The sequence below is a fragment of the Salvelinus alpinus genome, chromosome 33, assembly GCF_045679555.1.
Source record: "Salvelinus alpinus chromosome 33, SLU_Salpinus.1, whole genome shotgun sequence".
Lineage (NCBI taxonomy): Eukaryota > Metazoa > Chordata > Actinopteri > Salmoniformes > Salmonidae > Salvelinus > Salvelinus alpinus.
Window position 1 is genome coordinate 7,463,584 of NC_092118.1, and position 21,718 is coordinate 7,485,301.

At 40.2% G+C, this 21,718-nt stretch overlaps 1 protein-coding gene across 1 annotated transcript; it reads right to left on the bottom strand.

Moving 5' to 3' along the window:
• Positions 1-7,287: 7,287 nt before the first annotated feature.
• LOC139563081 (mucin-15-like) lies at positions 7,288-20,548 on the bottom strand. Its single transcript, XM_071381359.1, has 4 exons — positions 20,416-20,548; positions 18,136-18,987; positions 8,461-8,634; positions 7,288-8,317 (listed from the first exon to the last, which is right to left on the bottom strand). The coding sequence occupies exons 2-4, from the start codon at positions 18,962-18,964 to the stop codon at positions 8,196-8,198; spliced, it is 1,125 nt and encodes a 374-aa protein (XP_071237460.1). The 5' UTR covers positions 18,965-18,987; positions 20,416-20,548; the 3' UTR covers positions 7,288-8,195.
• Positions 20,549-21,718: the final 1,170 nt, after the last annotated feature.

The window sequence follows — 21,718 nt, forward strand, 5'->3', positions numbered from 1 at the left end:
TCCTCACCTCCCTTTCAAGCGCATTGGAAGAGAAGGTTGAAGGTCCCTTCCCTAAGACTTCCTTTTCCTCCACTGCGCTTTGAGAGAGTGGTGAGAAATTGACGAAATAAGAATGAAAGGATTTGACAGCTAGTAATGATTTCAGACACAGCACTAAACTACATTGTTTGTTTAGGAATCCATTTTATGGACGGTGGAATTCTCTCCAGAAACCAGTCTGGTTTTCGTTGGTTTCTGATTATGCTGCCAGACAGCGAATAGTGCCTAATTTTCTCTAGATTGTGTATTGTGTGTGTGTGGATGCATGTGATTCAATATTATTAGCTATTAGCCGCCCTGCTTCTTTCAGATCATGTTGTATTTCGTAATAGCAGTTTTGTTCATTGTCCTCTTACTTTTGAAGGGCACGAATTGTTCAGTTCAACACTTCTTTTGGCAAACAAATATAAATAAATCATTCAACATTCTTGGTATTGAAATCCATTTTTTAACCAAGTGTACGCACAAATCAATTCATGAATTGTGTGGATGCCTTTGTACTCAGAGGGAAATCTGCTCAAGGAACTATAAATAAACCATTCCCAACTGGTCAACATGAGGTAGGAGGTAGAGGGGAAAACAACACTCGTTTTTATTTCATAACTACAGTACATCAAAAAGGTCCTCCAAAGTCTAGAACACAGGTGGCAAACTCATTCCGCGGAGGGCTTGCAGGTTTTCGCTCCTCGGTTGTACTTGAGGGATGAATTAAGGTCACTTATTAGTGGAACTCCCTACACCTGGTTGTCTAGGGCTTAATTGAAAGGAAAAACACAAAACCTGTAGACACTAGGACCTCCATGGAATGAGATAGACGCTTCTGGTCTAGAAGGATTGTTGGGCTAGTTAAGGGCAGTCTGTTTGGAGGGTTAATTAGTGTGCATAAGCACATCACTGATATCGTATGAAATATAAATATGATGAAAAGTGTCTGAAATATACATAAAACATGTTTAAAGTGGCTCTTAAAAAATCGAATGGAGCGCTCCTATCTCTCTGAGTTTTATGCATGAAGTAAACAATGTACAAAACATTAGGAACAACTGCTCTTTCCATGATGTAGACTGACAAGGTGAATCCAGGTGAAAGCTATGATCCCTTATTGATATCCACTTCAATCAATGTAGATTTTTCACCTTTATTCATTAGATGAAGGGGAGGAGACAGCTTAAAGAAGGATTTTTAAGACTTTGCTCTGAGATCAAACAATTGAGACATGGACTGTGTATGTTCGCCATTCAGAGGATGAATAGGCAAGAGAAAATATTTTAGTGCCTTTGAACAGGGTATGGTAATAGGTGCCAGATGCACCGGTTTGAGTGTGTCAAGAACTGCAATGTTGGTGGGTTTTTCATGCTCAACAGTTTCCCATGTGTATCAAGATTGATCCGCCACCCAAAGGACATACAGCCAACTTGGGTCAACATGTCAACATGCGACAGCATCCCTGTGCAACGGTTTTCGACACCTTGAAGAGTCCATGCCCTGACGGATTAAGGGGGTGCAACTTAATATTAGGAAGGTGTGTCTGATGTTTTGTACACAGTGCATATTCATTCATACCACGTATTTAATGGGAGTCCAAACAACAAATACATACATGCAGGGTGCCAGTTTCGCATTAATCTGTCTTTGCAAAGAGGAAACCTGCCATTTTTCCTCCGGAACGTGATTGTTAATTTCACCTCTGTCTCAATGGATGTGCTATGGGCTTTGAGGTTGCCTTTGCGCAATATGTCTCCAGCAGGGCAAATAAGGCATGCAAGCCTTTCCTTGACAGCTGCTTGGTTCCCTTACAAGAGAAGGGAATTTAGCTGACCTCATCAATGCTGACGTGTGTTTTGTTTTCCTCAGTCCTGTGCTGTCTGGCCTGCAACTAGCAGCTACCCAGGCATGGCTAACACCTAGGGCTCTATTCAATCCACATTGCGGAAGTTCAGCTTTTCAGCGGAGACTGCATTTACGGTAAATTCTGCATATGTCGGCTCAATTGGAAATGACCTTAACATTTCTAGCACAGAATCTGTAACGCTGCAAGCAGCAGGTAGGCAGCTGCTAAACCAAATCTCTCAGCACTAGCAGTATTATAGTATTACTTATGGTATGGCGCCCCCTTTTGAGAAGGAGATGCAATACACTGCCATGAAGCATTTCTTTTTTAAGAGGACAGTTCTCTCTTTATCAAAATCAACTGAGCAGGTTGGTGGGGGTGAAGTGAGGAAAGTCGCTTCCTGAACACCCTCTGTGATAGCAGCTGCAACTCTCTCAGCTCTATCAGGACTGACCCAAATTGCAGTTAGAGAGTAAGGCATGCCTGACATTCCTCTCAGTGTTTCGTCGAGATCCACGAGCTGGATCACTGTGGATCTAGAGCACACATTCAAACCTATTGCAACTGTCCTTCGCTGCTCGTTCAGGCAATTATGTTAAAGAAGCTATACAGAACTTTTGCCCGAGGGGTGCTCTTAAGCCAAAGCAGTCCCCTAAATGGACAGAAATATTATTTTAAAAATTACGTCAGTGGACATAAAGGGGAACACCTTCCCACACCCATGAGCAAAAGCATATATTGTTTGCCTAAAATGAAAGATTTGTGTGCTTTCATGAGATAACAAATTGATTTTATATTACATAATGTGAATCAATTTATCTCATTAACTTATTTGAATACAGCCAACATTCAACCCATAAACAATTAGCAACTAAACGTCCATAGTGCTCATTCAAGTGGCCTTTCCTGTTTTGGAGGAAAAGCATAGAACAGTCCATTAGGGATGAAGGTATGCATATTCAGCCACTGTTGTAAAATGTTGGAAAATAAGTTAGACAGACAAAACAACCCAGATGAGGACGAGCAGAACACAAACGGTCTTATTGTAATGATTACTGTAGCTGATTATGAGCTGGCACATATTTTAGGTACAGTAGCCAACCGGAAACTCTATTACCAAGACATCTGAATGTGTCTTTTGTAAGTCGATAAACTGAGTGTGTTGTGATTGGTTCCAATCCAAGTGCCAATGTCATTTATCAAACTCAAGGCGGTGATATGGTGCAGATTACAGAAAAATAAAGCTCTTTGGCCACACACACCAGTGATAGGTTTGGCGTCGAAAAACAGAAGCACATGCAGGAAAGTACCTCATACCTACGGTCAAATATGGTGGTGGATCTTTGATGTTATCGGGCTATTTTGCTTCCACTTGTCCTGGAGTCCTTTTTAATGTCAACGGCATCATGAACTTTACCAAGTATCAGGACATTTTAGCCAAAAACCTGGTTGCCTATGCCAGGAGGCTGAAACTTGGTCGCAAGTGGATCTTCCAGCAAGAAAATAACACCAAGTACACTAATCAAAATCCACAAAGAAATGGTTAATTGAATGTGGTTTGAATTGAAGAGGGCAGTCCATAAGTGCAGACGAAGGATATCAAGGATCTGGAAAGATTCTGTATGGAGGAATGATCTAAGATCCCTCCAGGCCCGGTCCTGGCCATTCTACCACACTAGGCAAGACAAAACGAGAATAGTCCCAGCAAGCAAAATTACGTTGAAAAGACGTCTAAAATTCATATTTTCCACACACTGAATTCAGGTTCATTTTCAGTACTGAATGAAAGTTGAAAAGACATAATTTATAGACGTCTATGTTTGGGCTAAATCAAGGCTGGTCCGAAACGGACCAAAAATCTATGTCCGTGGACGTTAAAATCAATGTCGGTCCGGACCGCACCAAATCTGAACCAAACATAGACGTCTGTGATTGGTTCAGATTTGGTCTCGACCAGACCAAAAACCAACGTCCGTGGATGTGGAAATCAAGGCTGGTCCAGACTGCACCAAAAAAATACATTTTAGTTAGGCTACTTCATTGGAGAAACCTGCATGATGTAAAAAGTGTCTCATCACTACAGATAAGGCTACATCCTCTTTCTACCATAGGCTATATCTGTTACATTATTCATGTTAGATCATTTTTTAGACAGAACGTTGGCCGAGCGCCGCAACAATCTCTCCAAAAGCAACCTGGAGAGTTGCACTAGGAATGGACAATTAAAATATTTTGTATCCCTGGCTTTGACAAAGTAGGCACTGCTTATCACAGGGCGGCGTTGAGAGAAACTGTCATTGTTTTGGGGCAGAATTGAACATGTTGGTCCCATGTTTCATGAGCTGAAATAAAAGATTCCAGAAATGTTCCATACGCACAAAAAGCTTATTTCGCTCAAATTTAGAGAGAGGTGTGCCATATCAAGAAGTTCATTGAACAGCATGATCATTACACAGGTTCACCTTGTGTTGGGGACAATAACATTTCACTCTAAAAATGCAGTTTTGTCACACAACAGAATGCCACAGATGTCTCAAGTTTTTAGGGAGCGTGCAATTGGCATGCTGACTACAGGATTGTCCACCAGAGCTGTTGCCAGAGAATTTAATGTTTGTTTCTCTACCATTCGCCTCCAACGTTATTTTAGAGAATTTTGCAGTACAACCACAGACCACGTGTAACCACACCAGCCCAGGACCTCCACATCTGGCTTCTTCACATGCGTGATAATCTGAGACCAGCCACCCGGACAATTGATGAAACTGAGAAATAGTTCTGTCTGTAAGAAAGACCTTTTGTGGGGAAAAATTCATTATTACTGCCCAGTGTCATGGTAATTATTCTAATCAAAGGAGAGAGACTTTTAGATTTTTCAAAACAATTTAACTTTATTATCGATGAATTACTGCATTAATGGAGCTTGTCAACGACCCACCTGTAGGTGAGTCATTGAGAGCCCAACCAGCAGGACTAAGCCCCAGCATTTTATAACAAAGTCCATCCTCCTGGATGTTCATGACAAACAACAGATGTGTGGAATTATACAAAGGTGCATTGTGATATCAAGCAACAGACAGCAAGATTTACATTGCGCCAGGTTTCTGTCTCTAAGTCATTTACTACTTGTTTATACAAAAATACTAACGTAACATAGGACACTAGGTCCTTCCCTCAAATGATTAAGTCAAATGTTCATCTTCCATATGGGATAAATAAACTGGAAATTGGGTCTCCCTGGCACCGACGGACAGGCACACAGACACTAATCATGGAATGAAATGTTGTCTTATCACCAAGCCATTGTAAATCGACTGACAGCGTTAAATCTCAGAGGCTCCTCTCAGTTCACACAGACACATGAGAGTTCTAAGAACCCTTCTGTTACCTCAGAAAAACAGACAGTGTGAATGTACTAATATAGGAATACATTCTAATATAAAAGTAATGTGATTAACATAATGTTGTAATTCTACCACCCCAGTCATGTGAAATCCATGGATTAGGGCCTAATTTATTTCTTTAAATTGACTGATTTGCTTATATGAACTCTATCTCAGTAACATCATTGAAATTGTTGCATGTTGCGTTTATATTTTTGTTCAGTGTATATATAAGGTTTTATGTGTTGTTGGAGGTGCGTCTTGGTCAGTTTAGCTCAGAGAATGCCGCCCTTGTCAATCTGCCACCATAGGCTGCTGCCTAATCCTGCCTAATGAGTGGGCTACCCTGGATCCCTCCCAAAGTATAAATCATTTCAAATTCCTTATATTAAGCAAACCAGATGGCACAATTAAATGTTTTATTTTATTTACGGATAGCCAGGGGCACACTCCAACACTCAGACATAATTTACAAACCAAGCATTTTGTGTTTAGTGAGTACGCCAGGTCAGAGACAGTATGACATGGGATGTTCTCTTGATAAGTGTGTGAATTTGACAATTTTCTTGTCCTGCTAAGAATTCAAAATGTATGAAGTAATAAGTACATCATTTTCTTTAGGAATGTAGTGAAGTAAAAAATAAAAGTTGTAAAAAATATAAATAGTATAGTTCAGATACCCCCAAAAATGGCTAAGTAGTACTTTAAAGTATTTTTCCTTAAGCACTTTACACCACTGACAAAAATGTGTCATTATCCTCGCAAGGGTAGGGTGCTAGAGTTTTGAAAACAGGGATGTCAATAATTTTGACACCTATCTACATTTTAGTCATTTAGCAGACACTCTTATCCAGACCGACTTATAGGAGCTATAAGGGTTAAGTGCCTTTCTCAAGGGCACATCAACATATTTTTTACCTAGTCAGCTTGTGGATTCAAACCAGCAACCTTTCGGTTATTGGCCCAACAGCCTTAACCGCAAGGGTACCTTCTGCACTGCTATCTTTCTGAGATGTATTTTGTATTACTTGTTAAACAAAATCTCTTTCTCTGCGCAATTGTATTAGTATAAAATATATTGCTCAGGATTTGTATTATTTATTTTATACAGTATTTTTTGCTCAACTTTATCAAGGATGCCAATAATTATGGACCTGATTCTTGAAGTATATCTCTTATAAATGCCTCATGAGCTTAGTTCAACTGTCTTACCACATCAGAACCCAAAAGATAAATAAAGTAAATCTAAACAAACACTGTTTAGCATCAAAACATGGTTAAACCTATAATTGTGATATCATGGATGGTTACTCCTTGCATGCATAGCTCTCAATTTGAATTTGAGAGTGGTTACACTTCTCCATGCCCATACCTCTGCTTTTTACATAAATTAAGGTGGAGTGAGCGCTTTTTATTCTTTCAATTAAGGAGTCCAGCTTTAAGTGACAAAGGTTTCTTGATTACTCAAAAGGTCTTCCGACCCTGGCTTTAATAGTCAGCCATTAAAAATAATGGCAGTGGCAATTGTTCTTTACACATAAGCACCTTGAGAAAGGATGTAATAGACAGAGGTACAGTATAATAATACCTTCTAATTTGGGTTGATTCAAATGTATTAAAATGATTAAACAGTATGTTAATGTTTATATTGAGTTGACCTGTGGCTAAATTGGGAATTAGAATAAGGTATAGAAATAACCTTATTTGAGTGCAGGTCTTCATGTCTAAGACATTTTTTAGTTCCCTTTGTCAAACCATCTTGGAAATATAGCAGATAATCAAGTGTTCATTTTTGGCTTTTGCTGCTTCTATTATAGACTGAATGGAAGTGTCTAGAATCCCAACTTGAGATCCATGCATTATATTTTTCCATTGAGATCAATGCAAGATTTATGTGTATGTCTAAGTTACGTAAAGTTTGTATTCGTTCTAGTGGTTGTAATTTCGGAAATGAAAACACAACAGAACCTTAAATCAGGTGTGTAAAAATATAATTCAAATTTTCCAAAATAATAATAAATAAGCACCAAACACATATTCTCAAATTCCCACAGTTTATTGGTTTACACCCCTAAGCCCACATAACCAATGCATTAGGGTGCAGTAAATCTATGACTTTTGACTTTTGAAAAGCCATAGTCAATCAATCAATAATATAATCATTATTTTAGCAAAAAAAAATATTTTTCATTTACGATCTGTAGAAGCTATGAGAATAGAACGGTTCAGTACCTTTGTCAAGCATCACTGCACAGTTGGAAAATATATGGCAAATAGAAATCCAAAATGGATGGTGTTGAGAGATAGATGGGAGGGGTTGAATGGAGCTGAAGAGTGAGACTAATAACAAGATAACCAATGTAAAACATACGGGGTCTGTAAAATGTATATAGGTTCAGAAATGTTGTGAAATAGCACAGTTACAAATAGAAATCAAACTGGATGGACATCAGAAATAGAGGAAGGACTAAAAACAAACAAAATATAACTACTGTAAAATAGATTGTCTCTGTAAAATGTGTATAAGATATATAAACTGAAGGTAGAAGCCTAAGTGTTATGGTTTATTAGTTTACTCCAATTGGGGGAAGGGTGGTAGGGTTTGCGGGGAATAATAAAGGTATATTCTAAAAAAAGTATGCATTTCTATATAGGCATATATCTGTATATATGTGTATGTATATGGATATATTTACCCAGAAAAAGATATGGGGGATTGGAAATGATGCAGACAATTACATTGATGGAGGTAACAATCTTTCTGCAATATTAAGCTGATCCACCCCTTAGAAGAAAAAAGAATTATAATGAAAAATAATAAAAATCTATGACTTAACATTCTGTTCTAGATATTTATGCACGTTATTGCATATGTTGGATCTCAATAAGTATTTTGTATATGAAAGTTGTCTTTAACGTGTTTAAGGTTAGACTTGGAGTCCTTTTCAATTTTGATGTCCTCGTGGAAAGTTGGCCATTTGGATGTTGTCCATTTGGAGTCCAGGATTGTAGTAAGCTGAACCATCATATTTCAAATCCAAAGCCTCACTGTTGTCCAGTTGTTGAACTAGGAGTGAGAAACAGAGATGTGACATTTTGCATGGCCCATTTATGATAGCAGGTGCTTTCCTATTCATTTATTCAGTCCTATCAGATAGAAAATATGCCAGGAAATCATCAAAGGGAAATATCTCCAAGGGAACTGCCTACCTGGGTCTGAGGGGAATTCCTCAACAAGCTTCCTGTGTGTGAAATCCCGTCGGCCTCTCCTTCTCTGGATGACATAGACCACCATCGCCACAAAGCACACAGCCACTCCTGTGCCCAGGATGGCACCCCATGCCTCACTCCTCTTCTTGTTCTGCACTGCATCTGAGGCCAAGCCTTTGAAAACAAAAATACATTCATCACAAAAAAATACATGAAAACGAGGAGGGAAATACAACATTCTAATATTGGTGCAATTCTAATATATGGTGCAATACATTTAGTCTGGAGTAACATATTTATGTATTGCAAAATATTCTTCCGGTCATACTTTATTTGGACAGTTCCATATAGATTATCTACAGATGGTCATACTATTAACAAAGTATCTGTTGATAGGCACGTGCTCACGGTTACGGTTATCGTTAGGGATAGGTTTAGAATAAGTGTTAGGGTAAGAATTAAGCGTAGGGTTAGAGGACAGTAAGTTGAAATGTTGTTGACAGTTATTGAACATCTACAAATCATATACAGTACAAACCATATACTTGGTACTAACCAAATAAAGTACCATAATTGAGGCGAAAATGTGTTTTAAAAATAAATTTACAAAAGGATATAGAGCACCCTTTTACATGAGCAGTCCCAACCCAATAGACAGTACTATTTTCCCAGCCATGTAATTAGGCTACCACAATCAGTGCAATTACCATGTGTGAAAATAACAGGTTTCACTGCATTTCAGTAAACGTTTTCCATCTATTTAATCACGTTGAACCTATTAGTGAAACAAATAATTAACCAATGTCAGGCAAATGAAAAGTGTAAAGTGTATCAGTATTTCATTGTCGTTTCACGTCATTTGTGAAATTATCACGCAATCGATACAGTGCCTTCAGAAAGTATTCACACGCCTTTACTTTTTCCACATTTTGTTCTGTTACAGCCTGAATTGAAAATGAATTTAAATAGAGATTTTGTGTCACTGATCTACCCATAATGTCAAAGTAGAATTTTGTTTTTAGATTATTTATTTTTTAAATGGATAAAAAATGAAAAGCTGAAATGTCTTGAGTCAAATCAAAACCAATTTTATTGGTCACATATACATGTTTAGCATGTTATTGCGGGTGTAGCGAAATGCTTGTGTTTCTAGCTCTAACAGGTAATATCTAACAATTTCACAACAATACACACAATACACACAAATCCAAAGTAAAGGAATGGAATTAATAATTTATAAATATTTGGATGAGCAATGTCGGAGCGGCATAGACTAAGATACAGTAGAATAGAATACAGTATATATATGAGATGAGTAATGCAAAATATGTTAACATTATTAAAGTGACCAGTGTTCCATTATTAGCCAGTTATTTCAAGTCTATGTACGTAGGGCAGCAGCCTCTAAGGTGCTACTGATGACTATTTAACTGTCTGATGGCCTTGAAATAGAAGCTGTTTTTCAGTTTCTCGGTCCCAGCTTTGATACACCTGTACTGACCTCGCCTTCGAGGATGATAGCAGGGTGAACAGGCAGTGGCTCGGGTGGTTGTTGTCCTTGATTATCTTTTTGTCCTTCCTGTGGCATCAGGTGGTGTAGGTGTCCTGGAGGGCAGGTAGTTTGCCATGGTGATGCTTTTTGCAGACCGCACCGCCCTCTGGAGAGCCCTGCGGTTGCCTGCCCTCCAGGACACCTACAGCACCTGTTGCCACAGGAAGGTCAAAAAGATAATCAAGGCTGCGACGTTGGCACTGTGTTATCCTCAAAGCGGGTGAAGAAGGTGTTTAGCTTGTCCGGAAGCAAGACGTCGGTGTCCACGACGTGCCTGGTTTTCCCTTTGTAGTCTGTGATTGTCTGTAGACACTGCCACATACAGTACGTCTTGTGTCTGAGCCGTTGAATTGCGGCTCCACTTTGTCTCTATACTGACGTTTTGCCTGTTTGATTGCCATACGGAGGGAATAGCTACACTGTTTGTATTCGGCCATATTCCCAGTCACCTTGCCATGGTTAAATGCGGTGGTTCACGCTTTCAGTTTTGCGTGAATACTGCCTTCTATCCACGGTTTCTGGTTAGGGTAGGTTCTAATAGTCACAGTGGGTACAACATCTCCTATACACCTCCTAATAAACTCAGTCACCGTATCCGTATATTCGCCAATGTTATTCTTAGAGGCTACCCAGAACATATCTGCGTGATCAAAACAATCTTAAAGCGTGGATTCTGATTGGTCGGACCAGCGTTGAATAGTCCTTAGCACGGGTACTTCCTGTTTGAGTTTTTACCTATAGGAAGGGAGGAGCAAAATGGAGTCGTGATCAGATTTGCCGAAGGGAGGGCGGGGGAGGGCCTTGTAGGCATCCCGGAAGTTGGAGTAGCAGTGGTCGAGTGTTTTAGCAGCGTGAGTACTATAGTCAATGTGTTGATAGAACACACACATTTTTACAAATTTGCTTTGTTACAATCACCAGCTACAATAAATGCAGCCTCAGGATATGTGGTTTCCAGTTTGCATAAAGTCCAGTGAAGTTATTTGAGGGCCGTTGTGGTATCGGTTGAGAGGGAATATACATGGCTGTGACTATACCTAAAGAGAATTCTCTTGGGAGGTAATACAGTTGGCATTTGATTGTGAGGTATTCTAGGTTGGATAAACAAAAGGACTTGAGTTCCTGTATGTTATCACAATCACACCAGTTAATCATGAAACATACACCCCTGCCCTTCTTCTTCCCAGAGAGATATTAATTCCTGTCTGCGCGATGAACTGAGAACCCAACTGGTTGTACGGACTCAGACAGTATATCCTGAGAGAGCCATGTTTCCATGAAACAGAGTATGTTACAATCCCTGATGTCTCTCTGGAAGGAAATCCTTGCCCTGAGCGCATCAACTTTATTATCCAGAGACTAAACATTAGCGAGTACTATACTTGGAAGCGGTGGGTGGTGTGCGCGCCTCCTGAGTCGGATTAGAAGTCCACTCCGAATAACTCTTCTCCGCCGGCGGTGTTTTGGATCAGCCTCTGGAATCAATTCAATTGCACTGGGGGGTACGAACAAAGGATCCGATTGGGGAAAGTCTAATTCCTGGTCATAATAGTGGTAATGTTGGTGAGTTACCGGCACTCTGATATCCAAAAGATCTTCCCGGCTGTATGTAATAACACCCAAAAAATTCTGGGCTAATAATGTAAGAAATAACACAGAAAAAAAATACTACAAAGTTTTCTAGCAACTAGAAGCACGGCTGCCCTATCTGTCGGCGCCATTTTACTGTCAATATTCAAACTCTTTGTTATGGCAAGCCTAAATAAGAAATTGTTGCATTTATATTTTTGTTCAGTGTTGTTACTCCACAATACTAAACTAAATGACTAAGCGAAAAGAAGGAAGCCTGTACAGAATACAAATATTCCAAAACATGCATTTTGTTTGCAATAATGCACTAAAGTAATACTGCAAAAAATATGGTAAAGAAATTAACTTTTGGCCTGAATACAAAGTAATATGTTTGGAGCAAATCCAACATAACACATCACTGGGTCCCACTCTTCATATTTTCAAGCATGGTGGTGGCTGCATCATGTTATGGGTATGCTTGTCATCGGCAAGGACTACAGAGTTATTTAGGATAAAAATAAATGGAATAGAGCTAAACACAGGCAAAATCCTAGAGGAAACTCGTTTCAGTCTGCTTTCCACCAGACACTGGGAGACAATCCCTGCTCTCCCAGAATCCCTGATTGAATTACGTTAACCAACCCCTGTAAGAGGAAAAGGATTATGGCTAAAATACAGTTACAGGTTGCGTTAGCTCTGCTAATGTACTGTTTCAATTCAGTGAGGAGAAATATCTTCCTTAAGAATTGGATTCAGCATCCAGGTTGTACTCATTACTTTTTGGACTAAAAGATAAATCAAAGAGAACTAAGGATTGTTTGTGTTACCCATGGAAACCTGATTAACATAAAACCCCTGTCTCCTTGGGCATACACTGCATTTGGAAAGTATTCAGACCCCTTGACAAAGTGAAAACAGGTTTTTAGACATTTTTACCAATTTATTACAAATAAATAATAATTACATAATTATTCAATTGATTGGACATGATTTGGAAAGGCACAAACCTGTCTATATAAGGTCTCACAGTTGACAGTGCATGTCAGAACAAAATCCAAGCCATGAGGTTGAAGGAATTGAGCTCCGAGATAGGATTGTGTCGAGGCACACATCTGGGGAAGGATATCAAAACATTTCTGCAGCATTGAAGGTCCCCATGAACACAGTGGCCTCCAACATTCTTAAATGGAATTTAAGAGTTTGGAACCATCAAGACTCTTCCTAGAGCTGGCCACCCGGCCAAACTGAACAATTGGGGGAGAAGGGGCTTGGTCATGGAGGTGACCAAGAACCCAATGGTCACTCTGACAGAGCTCCAGAGTTCCTCTGTGGAGATGGGAGCGCATTTCAGAAGGACAACCATCTCTGCAGCACTCCACCAATCAGGGCTCTAGGGTAGAGTTGTCAGACAGAAGCCACTCCTCAGTAAAAGGCAGATGACAGCCTGCTTAGAGTTTTCCAAAAGGCACCTGAACGACTCTCAGACCATGAGAAACAAGATTATCTGGTCTGATGAAACCAAGATTGAACCCTTTGGCCTGAATGCCAAGCATCACGTCTGGAGGAAACCTGGCACCATCCCTACAGTGAAGCATGGTGGTGGCAACATCTTGCTGTGGGGATGTTCTTCAGTGGCAGGGACTGAGAGACTAGTCAGGATCGAGGGAAAGATGAACGGAGCAAAGTACAGAGAGATCCTTGATGTAAACCTACTCCAGAGTGCTCAGGACCTCGAAGGTTGTAGCTTGTAATGTCATACCCAAGAAGACTTGAGGCTGTAATCGTTGCCAAAGGTGCTTCAACAAAGTACTGAGTAAAGGGTCTGAATATTTATGTAAATGTGTTATTTCATTTTTTCTTTTCATTTTGGGGTATTGTGTGTAGATTGATGAGGAAAAAACCAATTGAATCCATTTTAGAATAAGGCTGTAATGTAACAAAATGTGGAAAAAGTCAAGGGGTCTGAATAATTTCCGAATGCACTGTAATGTGGTTTGTGGTATGCGAAGAGGAGATCTAACTACTCCAAGGCAGTTGTGATAGAACTTTATACAACTAAATGAAAAGTACCAGACTAGTCAATATGCTAATAAGAGTAACAACATGTTTACCATGAACAACAATTTCCCCTCTTCGAATAAGCTTTCATAATCTCGGTCATCACATTTGGAAATTCAAATGTTTACTTCCCTGACATCTCCTTATCTGAAGACTAAGGTTGTTAACCTCAGTTGCATTTCTATTTTCTCACAACACTTTAAAAAAATGTTAAAGGAGCACACCCTGCATTTACATTAGCGTAAAGTGGGGCATTCATATTCCTGGCTTACACGTTTCATCACAATATTGTTTTGAATGTTTAAGCCTGACTCCTGACTGAACGTTCCACTCAATGCATTGTCAACTGTCATTGATGAAGAACTGCATTATAGTTGCTTGGAAATACATTGTCATTTCTAAAGGAGGCAAATACTTAGTAGAAAAAAACATTTGTCATCAGATTAACATGAGATATAGTATTACGTTAGCTAGCTAGCTAGCTAGCTACGATTGTGGGGAGAGCATCGGATTCTAGCTAGCTAACTCTAGAAATGCTAGGTATTTTTTACGAACTGCTAGCTAATGGCAACATTGCCATCTGTCTAAAGTAAATTTGATATTTGGATTTTTATTTTATTTTATTAGGATCCCCATTAGTTCTTCCTGGGGCACACACAAAACATGACATAATACAGAACATCAATAGACAAGAACAGCTCAAGGACTGAACTACACTATTTCGAAATAAGAAAATAAGAACCAAATAAGAACACTTTGTGCTGTGAGGTGTTGTTTTATTTGTTTTTTAAAGAACATTTTGAGATGGAAGGGAGTTCCATGTGATCATGGCTCTATATAATACTGTGTATTGCCTTTAATTCGTTCTGGATTTGGGGACTGTGAAGAGACCCCTGGTGGGGTAAGTATGTCTGTCAGAGCTATGTAAGTTGATTATACAGACAATTAGGAATTTAACACATTAATATTTCTCACAAAAACCGAAATTGATGCAGTCAATCTCTTCTCTACTTTGAGCCAAGAAAGACTGACATGCATACTGTTGACATTAGCCCTCTGTGTGCATTGAAGGACGAATTTGACGACATCATAACAATGGCAAAGTTTTTTCCTACTAATTATTTGCCAACTGTTACGCAATGTCATCGTATTTCCGGGCCACTATACACAAAAGGGTTCCAAAAGGGTTGTTCGGCTGTCCCCAAATGGGAACCATTTTTGGATCCAGGTCGAACCCTTTTGTGTTCCATGTAGAACCCTCTGTGAAAAGGGTTTTACATGGAACCCAAAAGGTTTATTTATACGTGGAACCAAAAGGGGTTCTTCAATGGGTGCTCCTATGGGTACAGCCAAAGAACCCTTTTAGGTTCTAGATAGCACCTTTTTTTCTAAGAATGTAGTGTAATTTAGATGAAACTGTCACGCGGGACTAGGTGGGTGAAGGAATCAGACGCAGAGAGTTCCACTGGGGAAAAGTGCTCTTACTTCGGCACACAAAAATGATAAGCCCAACAATACAGGGCGCAGACAATAACGTGACAACCCAAAAACACACGGTGCCAAGTAATAAGAAAATAAATCCACCTCTACCTAAAACGCACACACGTAACATAAAGACAATACCGCACAAAACAAGGGCGGGTCCACCTACTAAAAATAGGGAAGCTCATTAAACCAAACAACAGAAACACAGGTGAAACTAATTAGACAAAACAAACAGACAAACGAAAAAGGTATCGGTGGCGGCTAGTAGGACGGTGACGACGACCGCCGAGCACCGCCCGAACAGGCAGGGGAGCCAACTTCGGCGGAAGTCGTGACAGAAACAGTCATTAGTCACCGTTTGGAATGACTGGGTACCACTCATCTTTTGGGGGCTACTATGGCTGAGGTGTCTTTAGAATGAATGTACACTCTAAAAATGTGGGGTTCATCAAGGGTTCTTCTAAGATCCTCAAAGTTCATCGAAGAACGTTGCGGTTCTTGGCACTGAAAAATTCCCCCAAAAGGTTTTTCCAAGAACCACTTATGAGGTGGGTTTCATCAAGGAACCTTTTTAGTTCTTGGTGGTTCTTGCAGGAACCTAACTACCCAACTGAAACATTTGGATTTGAGATGACAGCAGGTGCAGGCATTTAACTGGAAAACTCCTCAATTTAAGGTCAGGTTTCTCTCTTGTATGATTTAAATTGATATTGTTTTATGATTATTCCATCTATCTGTCATATTTGTTCAAATGGCTGTTGTTGAACACTTTGTCCCTTTTTACAATTCTTTCTAATACAGAAAATGGACACAATTCAATGGATATCCATCAACAAAGAGGTAAGAATATCTTTACAATATAGCTGCATTGTGTGCAGCTGCCTGAACTGCTCAGTTATTTGTGTGTGCCTTTGTATGTACAATTAGTAGTGGTTTGCCTTATAATGGTATGCAGATCACATGTATGCTCAACAGTTCATTTAAATTCTCTAAAACCTCATAGGACTCTGTCACAGCAGCCATCTTCCTCCTCCCTTACCTCTCCAATGAAGATCCCAGAGCCCTCTTCATTATGGACAAGGTATGTGTATGAAAACCTTTGTCAAAAGTTAACCGTTTTTTTTCCATTCACATTTACCACAAAAACCAAGGTATGAATACTGTTGTGTGCACACTTTGTGAATCATCTGTATAATGATATATTTTTTGTATTCACAGACTTCACCTTCCCTACACCTCTGATGAATATAACAGGAAACCTGTTAGATCACCATGCATTGCAAAATCATTCTGGCTATTCATAGCCTACAGAGGACATCAACAGCAACACGCCAGACTCGTTTTAAAGGGTTCTTCGAATAACTTACAGGGGTTAACCTACCGTTTCATTTTGAAGAATCCCTGAAGGATCCTCCTGGAATCTTTTATTTTTAGTGTAACAATGGCGTGACGCAACCAAGTGACGGAGGTGCAACCCATGAATAGAGAAAATATGATCTGGGTCCAGATATGGTGTACTTTTGTGTGACGTGGTTGTGTGAAACTCTACACCTTTTCTCTCTATGTTCCCTAAAGAAAAGGTAATAGCCAGTACGTGTTGTCAATTGTGTCACGTTCTGACCCTAGTTCTTTTGTTATTTCCTTGTTTTAGTGTGGTCAGAGCGTGAGTTGGTTGGGTTATCTATGTTGTTTTTTTCGTTTGGCCTGGTATGATTCTCAATCAGAAGCAGGTGTCGTTAGTTGTCTCTGATTGAGAATCATACTTAGGTAGCCTTTTTTCACCTGGGTTTCGTGGGTGGTTATTTTCTGTGTCAGTGTTTGTCCCACATACGTAGTTCACGTATCGTTTATTGTTTTGTTTCTGTGTTCGTTTGTCTCATTAAAATATATTATGGACACATACCACGCTGCGCATTGGTCCGACATTTCTTACTCCTCGTCAGATGAGGAGGAGGACAGCCGTTACAAATTGATTAATAAGTATTGCGTAAAAAGACTGCGATGCATAACTAGCATGCTGTACTGACTATGGAAAATCTGTAAGGCAACATGCAAATGAGGTAAACAAACAGGTCAAACAAGCCACAGAATAAACAAATCACTGGCTGAAATGTATGAGGTTTCTCCCAATGGTAACAACGTTTTTCAGCACACTTTTCCAAGTATTTATAGTCAAGTTTGACAGAAGTAGTTACTACATATTCAAATTCATGACTGCACCTGGCAAATCATGTGTACGTTTTTTGAAAAGGATGCAATTGAATTTGAATTGCGAGAAGAAATACTCGTAAATCATTTATAACCTGTCAAAATTGGGGGTATCCTCCTTTAACGAATGTCAACAATCCCCCACTCAAAAGGTCCCTTGTTGAGTATGTTAGAAACTGGAGAGTAGTACTCTCACGCCCTGTACTGCAGCTACTGACCTCCTCCTGCCTGTAGACAGGCTAACACAGGGGTATTTTGTCCCCTGGAGAAGGCATTTGTAATGGAAGCCTCCACTCACTATGGGCATGCAGATAGTGTCTGAAACTCAACCCAGCCCAGCCGGTGAAAGAAGGGGAGTTTGTGCTTTGACAATGAAAAAAAATAGAGATCTGTCAAATGTGGGTCAGGGAGAGACCGGAAAGAAAGCGGGTTTGTAAAAAAAGACGATGGTGATATAACATAACTGCCCTTTGAGCGTTGTTGGATATTGTGTTACTTTCTAACTAGGTCCCTCCGATGTTCAAATCTGATACTCGGTGGTTATTTGTAACTTTTTGACTGCTCTGTCTTTGTCTGGTTGCTGACTCATTCATTAATGCCTCTCCCGAAACATTTAAAACAATATCACAATGGTTATGTGAAGTGAACACACCCAAATTTAAACATTGTTGTGAGCTCTTGGTATTTCCCTAAAAGTTGTTACAGGCTCCCTTGACCAAGCAAGTAAGTAGGTCACAGGTGCACACAGCAGTACCCTTGAGACAAAGAATGTACCAGATACTTAGACACTGTCTCCTCACCTCTCGCAGAGTTGTTCCCTGAAGCGGCACCAGTTTCCATCATGTCTGTTGTTGTGCTGGGACCTGTGGTTGTTGTAGTTTCTGGGATGATTTTGGCAGTTGTAGTCCCAGGTGAGTCCAAGGGGAGCTCTGTGGTGGGGGAAGCTGTGGATGGTTCACTTGATGGCGCTGGTTCTTCTGGTACTGCAGTCGTTACATTATGGCTGTCCTCTGTACTGTTGGTTACCCCGTTCTCAGTATCAGGATCTGGACCGGCCTCCTCTGTGCTATTGGTGTCTGGAGCTGTGGTTGTCTCGTTCAATTCAGTGTCATTGGACACGGAATTAGAGCCATTTGAGTTTTCTGTGATTGGAGTGGTGCTGGTAGTTTGGAGTCCACTGTCCTCTCCAGTTGCATTGGAAACTTGGCTTGAGTTTAAGGCAACACTCACTGGGGGTTCTGGTGCAACAGTGGTTTCTGGAGATTCAACAGCGGTCGCTGGCGATTCAGGGTCCTCTGCTGTGGCTTCTGGCAACCCTGGTGGCATTGTGGTGCCAATCGTCACATCACCTGCAGTCTCGCTTGTGTCCTGTTCCCCACTAAATGACATGGAACCATCTGCGATACCCCAAGGAGAGTTATCTGTTGACTCAGTACCCTCCTGGTTCGTATCAACAATGCCATTGGACTGAGCTTGTGATGTCTTGTTGAGCTTGGATTTGAACAATTGACGAAGCCAACTTTGATCAATCGTCCGTCCGGGAGAGTTTGTTGGTGCCTGGAGCAAGGCCACATGAAAACCTTGCAGTTGCAGAAGCAAAACAGCAGTGATGATTGAATAAAGGTCCATATCCCGTCTCTCTCGTTCGTGTTCTAAACAACAATCAACACGTAAACAAAAGTATTTTTGTTAGATACATTGAGTCAAGGTTGGTTCTCCACAAATGTAAAAAAAGAAAAAAGAAAAAAAAAATCCCATTTTGGCCTCGAATGTGCCATGGTCTGCAGGCCACCATTGACTATAAGTAGAGAATATACAGTATTGTACATCATTTTTCTTAGGCAACCAGTCACCAAGAATGAACTAAATGTATGAATAGTTAAATTGATTAAGGCGAGACAAGGACTTTATGAATTCCCAAGATTCCCATAAAGTATTTCATATTCCGCATGTTCTGAAACAAATGCTCACCCTGTAATACAAAAAAAACAAGCTCTCAATGGGGGTTTGGCTGACTTGACTCTATCGTTATCTTTTAATAGAATTGTAATCTATTCATACCAATCAAGGAGATAAAGTGTTGATGCTATCAGTTTGGCTTTGACCTCAATTTTTATAAGGCCTGGTCAGGGTTAGGAGGACAATTATTTCCCCTGAATGGAAGCAAACTCCCAATGTTTTTGCCATCAAATCTCCCAGAACTTGTATTTATAAGAGTCTGCCAACTCAGTTTTGGGGACAATAGACTAAATGAATGTCAATGCAATAATCATTTAGGGTGTAAATATGGGGAGACTCCCATGTACTTTAGTTGAGTCAATCTGGGATGAACAGCGATATTTCCTGTTAAAGCATACTAAATACGCATTCAGCAGCATTGTCAAAGCACGCATGAATGTCTGGCTAGCACTTCCCCTTCAGAAATATCCTCAAAGCCAAGGGTTGAATAGGTTTTGATAGCATGATAGAAATAAAATAACATGTCTGAAATCATGTATTCCGTCTGTTGGGACTACTAATCTTACATAATTGTATTTAAATTTAAGCAGAGAGAAAGTGTCATGATGAACTCAGTCATTGTAGACCATCCATTTTGCTAAATGTTATCCTCCTTCAATCACTCTGAGTGTCTTTGTGTTAGGTTTGTGTCCTCTTCCAACTTGACATATTTGGTTTGGTAAAAATAAAGTTGGGTTAATAACACCATTTGAGTCCCCTCAGAAATTAAGCAAAAAACCCATATACGCTTGGCAACTACCTGAATCTGCATTGATAAAAGAATAGTCTGGATGGGATGACACATGTATATTGGTTTGCCTGACTGGTGGACAACTACTAAGAGCAACTTTAAACCCCGACACCCCAACATGATCATTCGGTTTCATTTGAAAGTGGTATGACATTTACAATCAGATTTTGTGGCGTTATCATTGAACTAATCAGATTTCTGGCAAGTCTGTAACCTTACAAAAATACCAAACACATATAAGTGTCACACAACTCAACGTCTACCATACATCTCCCATACAGAAGAAATTGTGAAAAAGCGCTACGTTACTAAAATCACCATCGCCACATACCTTTTTCTGGTGCTCGGTCAGGTGGTTACAGCTAACAGGTGTGAGGAAGGCAGTGAGATCTCTCCGCGAAACAGCCAGCGTATGAGGGAGAGGGAACGATAGGCCAGGGAAGGGGCAGTGCAGTGCAGTGGAGGGAAGTCAGATCAGAACAACCAGGAACCTGTTCTACCTGATTTTACACCTGACACAAACACCCTGTCATCCAGCCAATCCCTAAATGGTAACATGGTACTGGCTCTAGGGTAACTAAGGTTATTTTAGACATGTCATGGTTTTCCGGTTTATCTTCTGTATTCCTGAGATGTACACTACACATCAGTTTATTTCAGTTCAGTTCGGTTTCCAGGTACGCAGCACCTGAATTCCCCCTTTGGGCAGAGCATCTGCCCCCAGGTCCTCGGAACATTCCTCCCTTGTGATTTTGGAATGTCTGCTGTCGTCAAGGATACAAAAGGGCAGTACAGCTTTCATCCATGCCTTGTCTCTGGTTTATATTTGGCAACAATTGGCGTAGGGCTATTCTTGTGTCGTTACAGGTTCTGTACGTCACAACCTGGTATTCTTGTTGTCGTTTTATTCAGGGAGGAACGTGGCGGAACGTACAGTAGGCCTCTGCTAACTGAGCCAATAGAACCTAGCGTCTGACAGTGTAAGTAAAGGAGACAAGGAGAAGTGTCACTTGAAGCAAATAGACTAAATGCAGTGTGTGGGAGGTTGAACTGTGTTCAGAGGCATCATGCCCATAGGTGGCACAGGGGCACGTGCCGACCCAGATTTGTCCTGTTTAAAAAAATAAAAAAGATGTTTACTTTTGTTGTTGTTGTTGTTGTTTCTCTGTAAAACTATTAGCCACCTAGGAATTTTATTAAGTTGGCTTTAGCTAGACCAGATAGGTTCCCAATCTCCCAACCTCGTAACTAGCTACCAATAAGCCATTTCAGGCTATCAATCAAGTTAGAGTAGCTAGTAGCTAGTCTAACTATTTTAGCTGGCATGCCTACTTGCAAGGTTGGTCGACTTTAGAAAAGCAAGCAATAACTAAATTAAAAAAAATATTCACTTTCCTTTCAATCTTTTACCCAGATCTGTGCAGAGAAGCATATTTTGTTTCTTTAAAAAAATAACCACCAGTCAGGAGGATGCAGACAGCAGAAGAGGTATGCTCAGATATGCAGAAAAACTGATTAGGGCTCTAGATTGCAAGAAAATGCTAAATTCTCCCTCCGGACCACGCCACAGCTATCCTAAGATTTTTGGGGAGCATGACGCCCCTGACTGTGTTCATAAGTTCTAAGCGGCATAT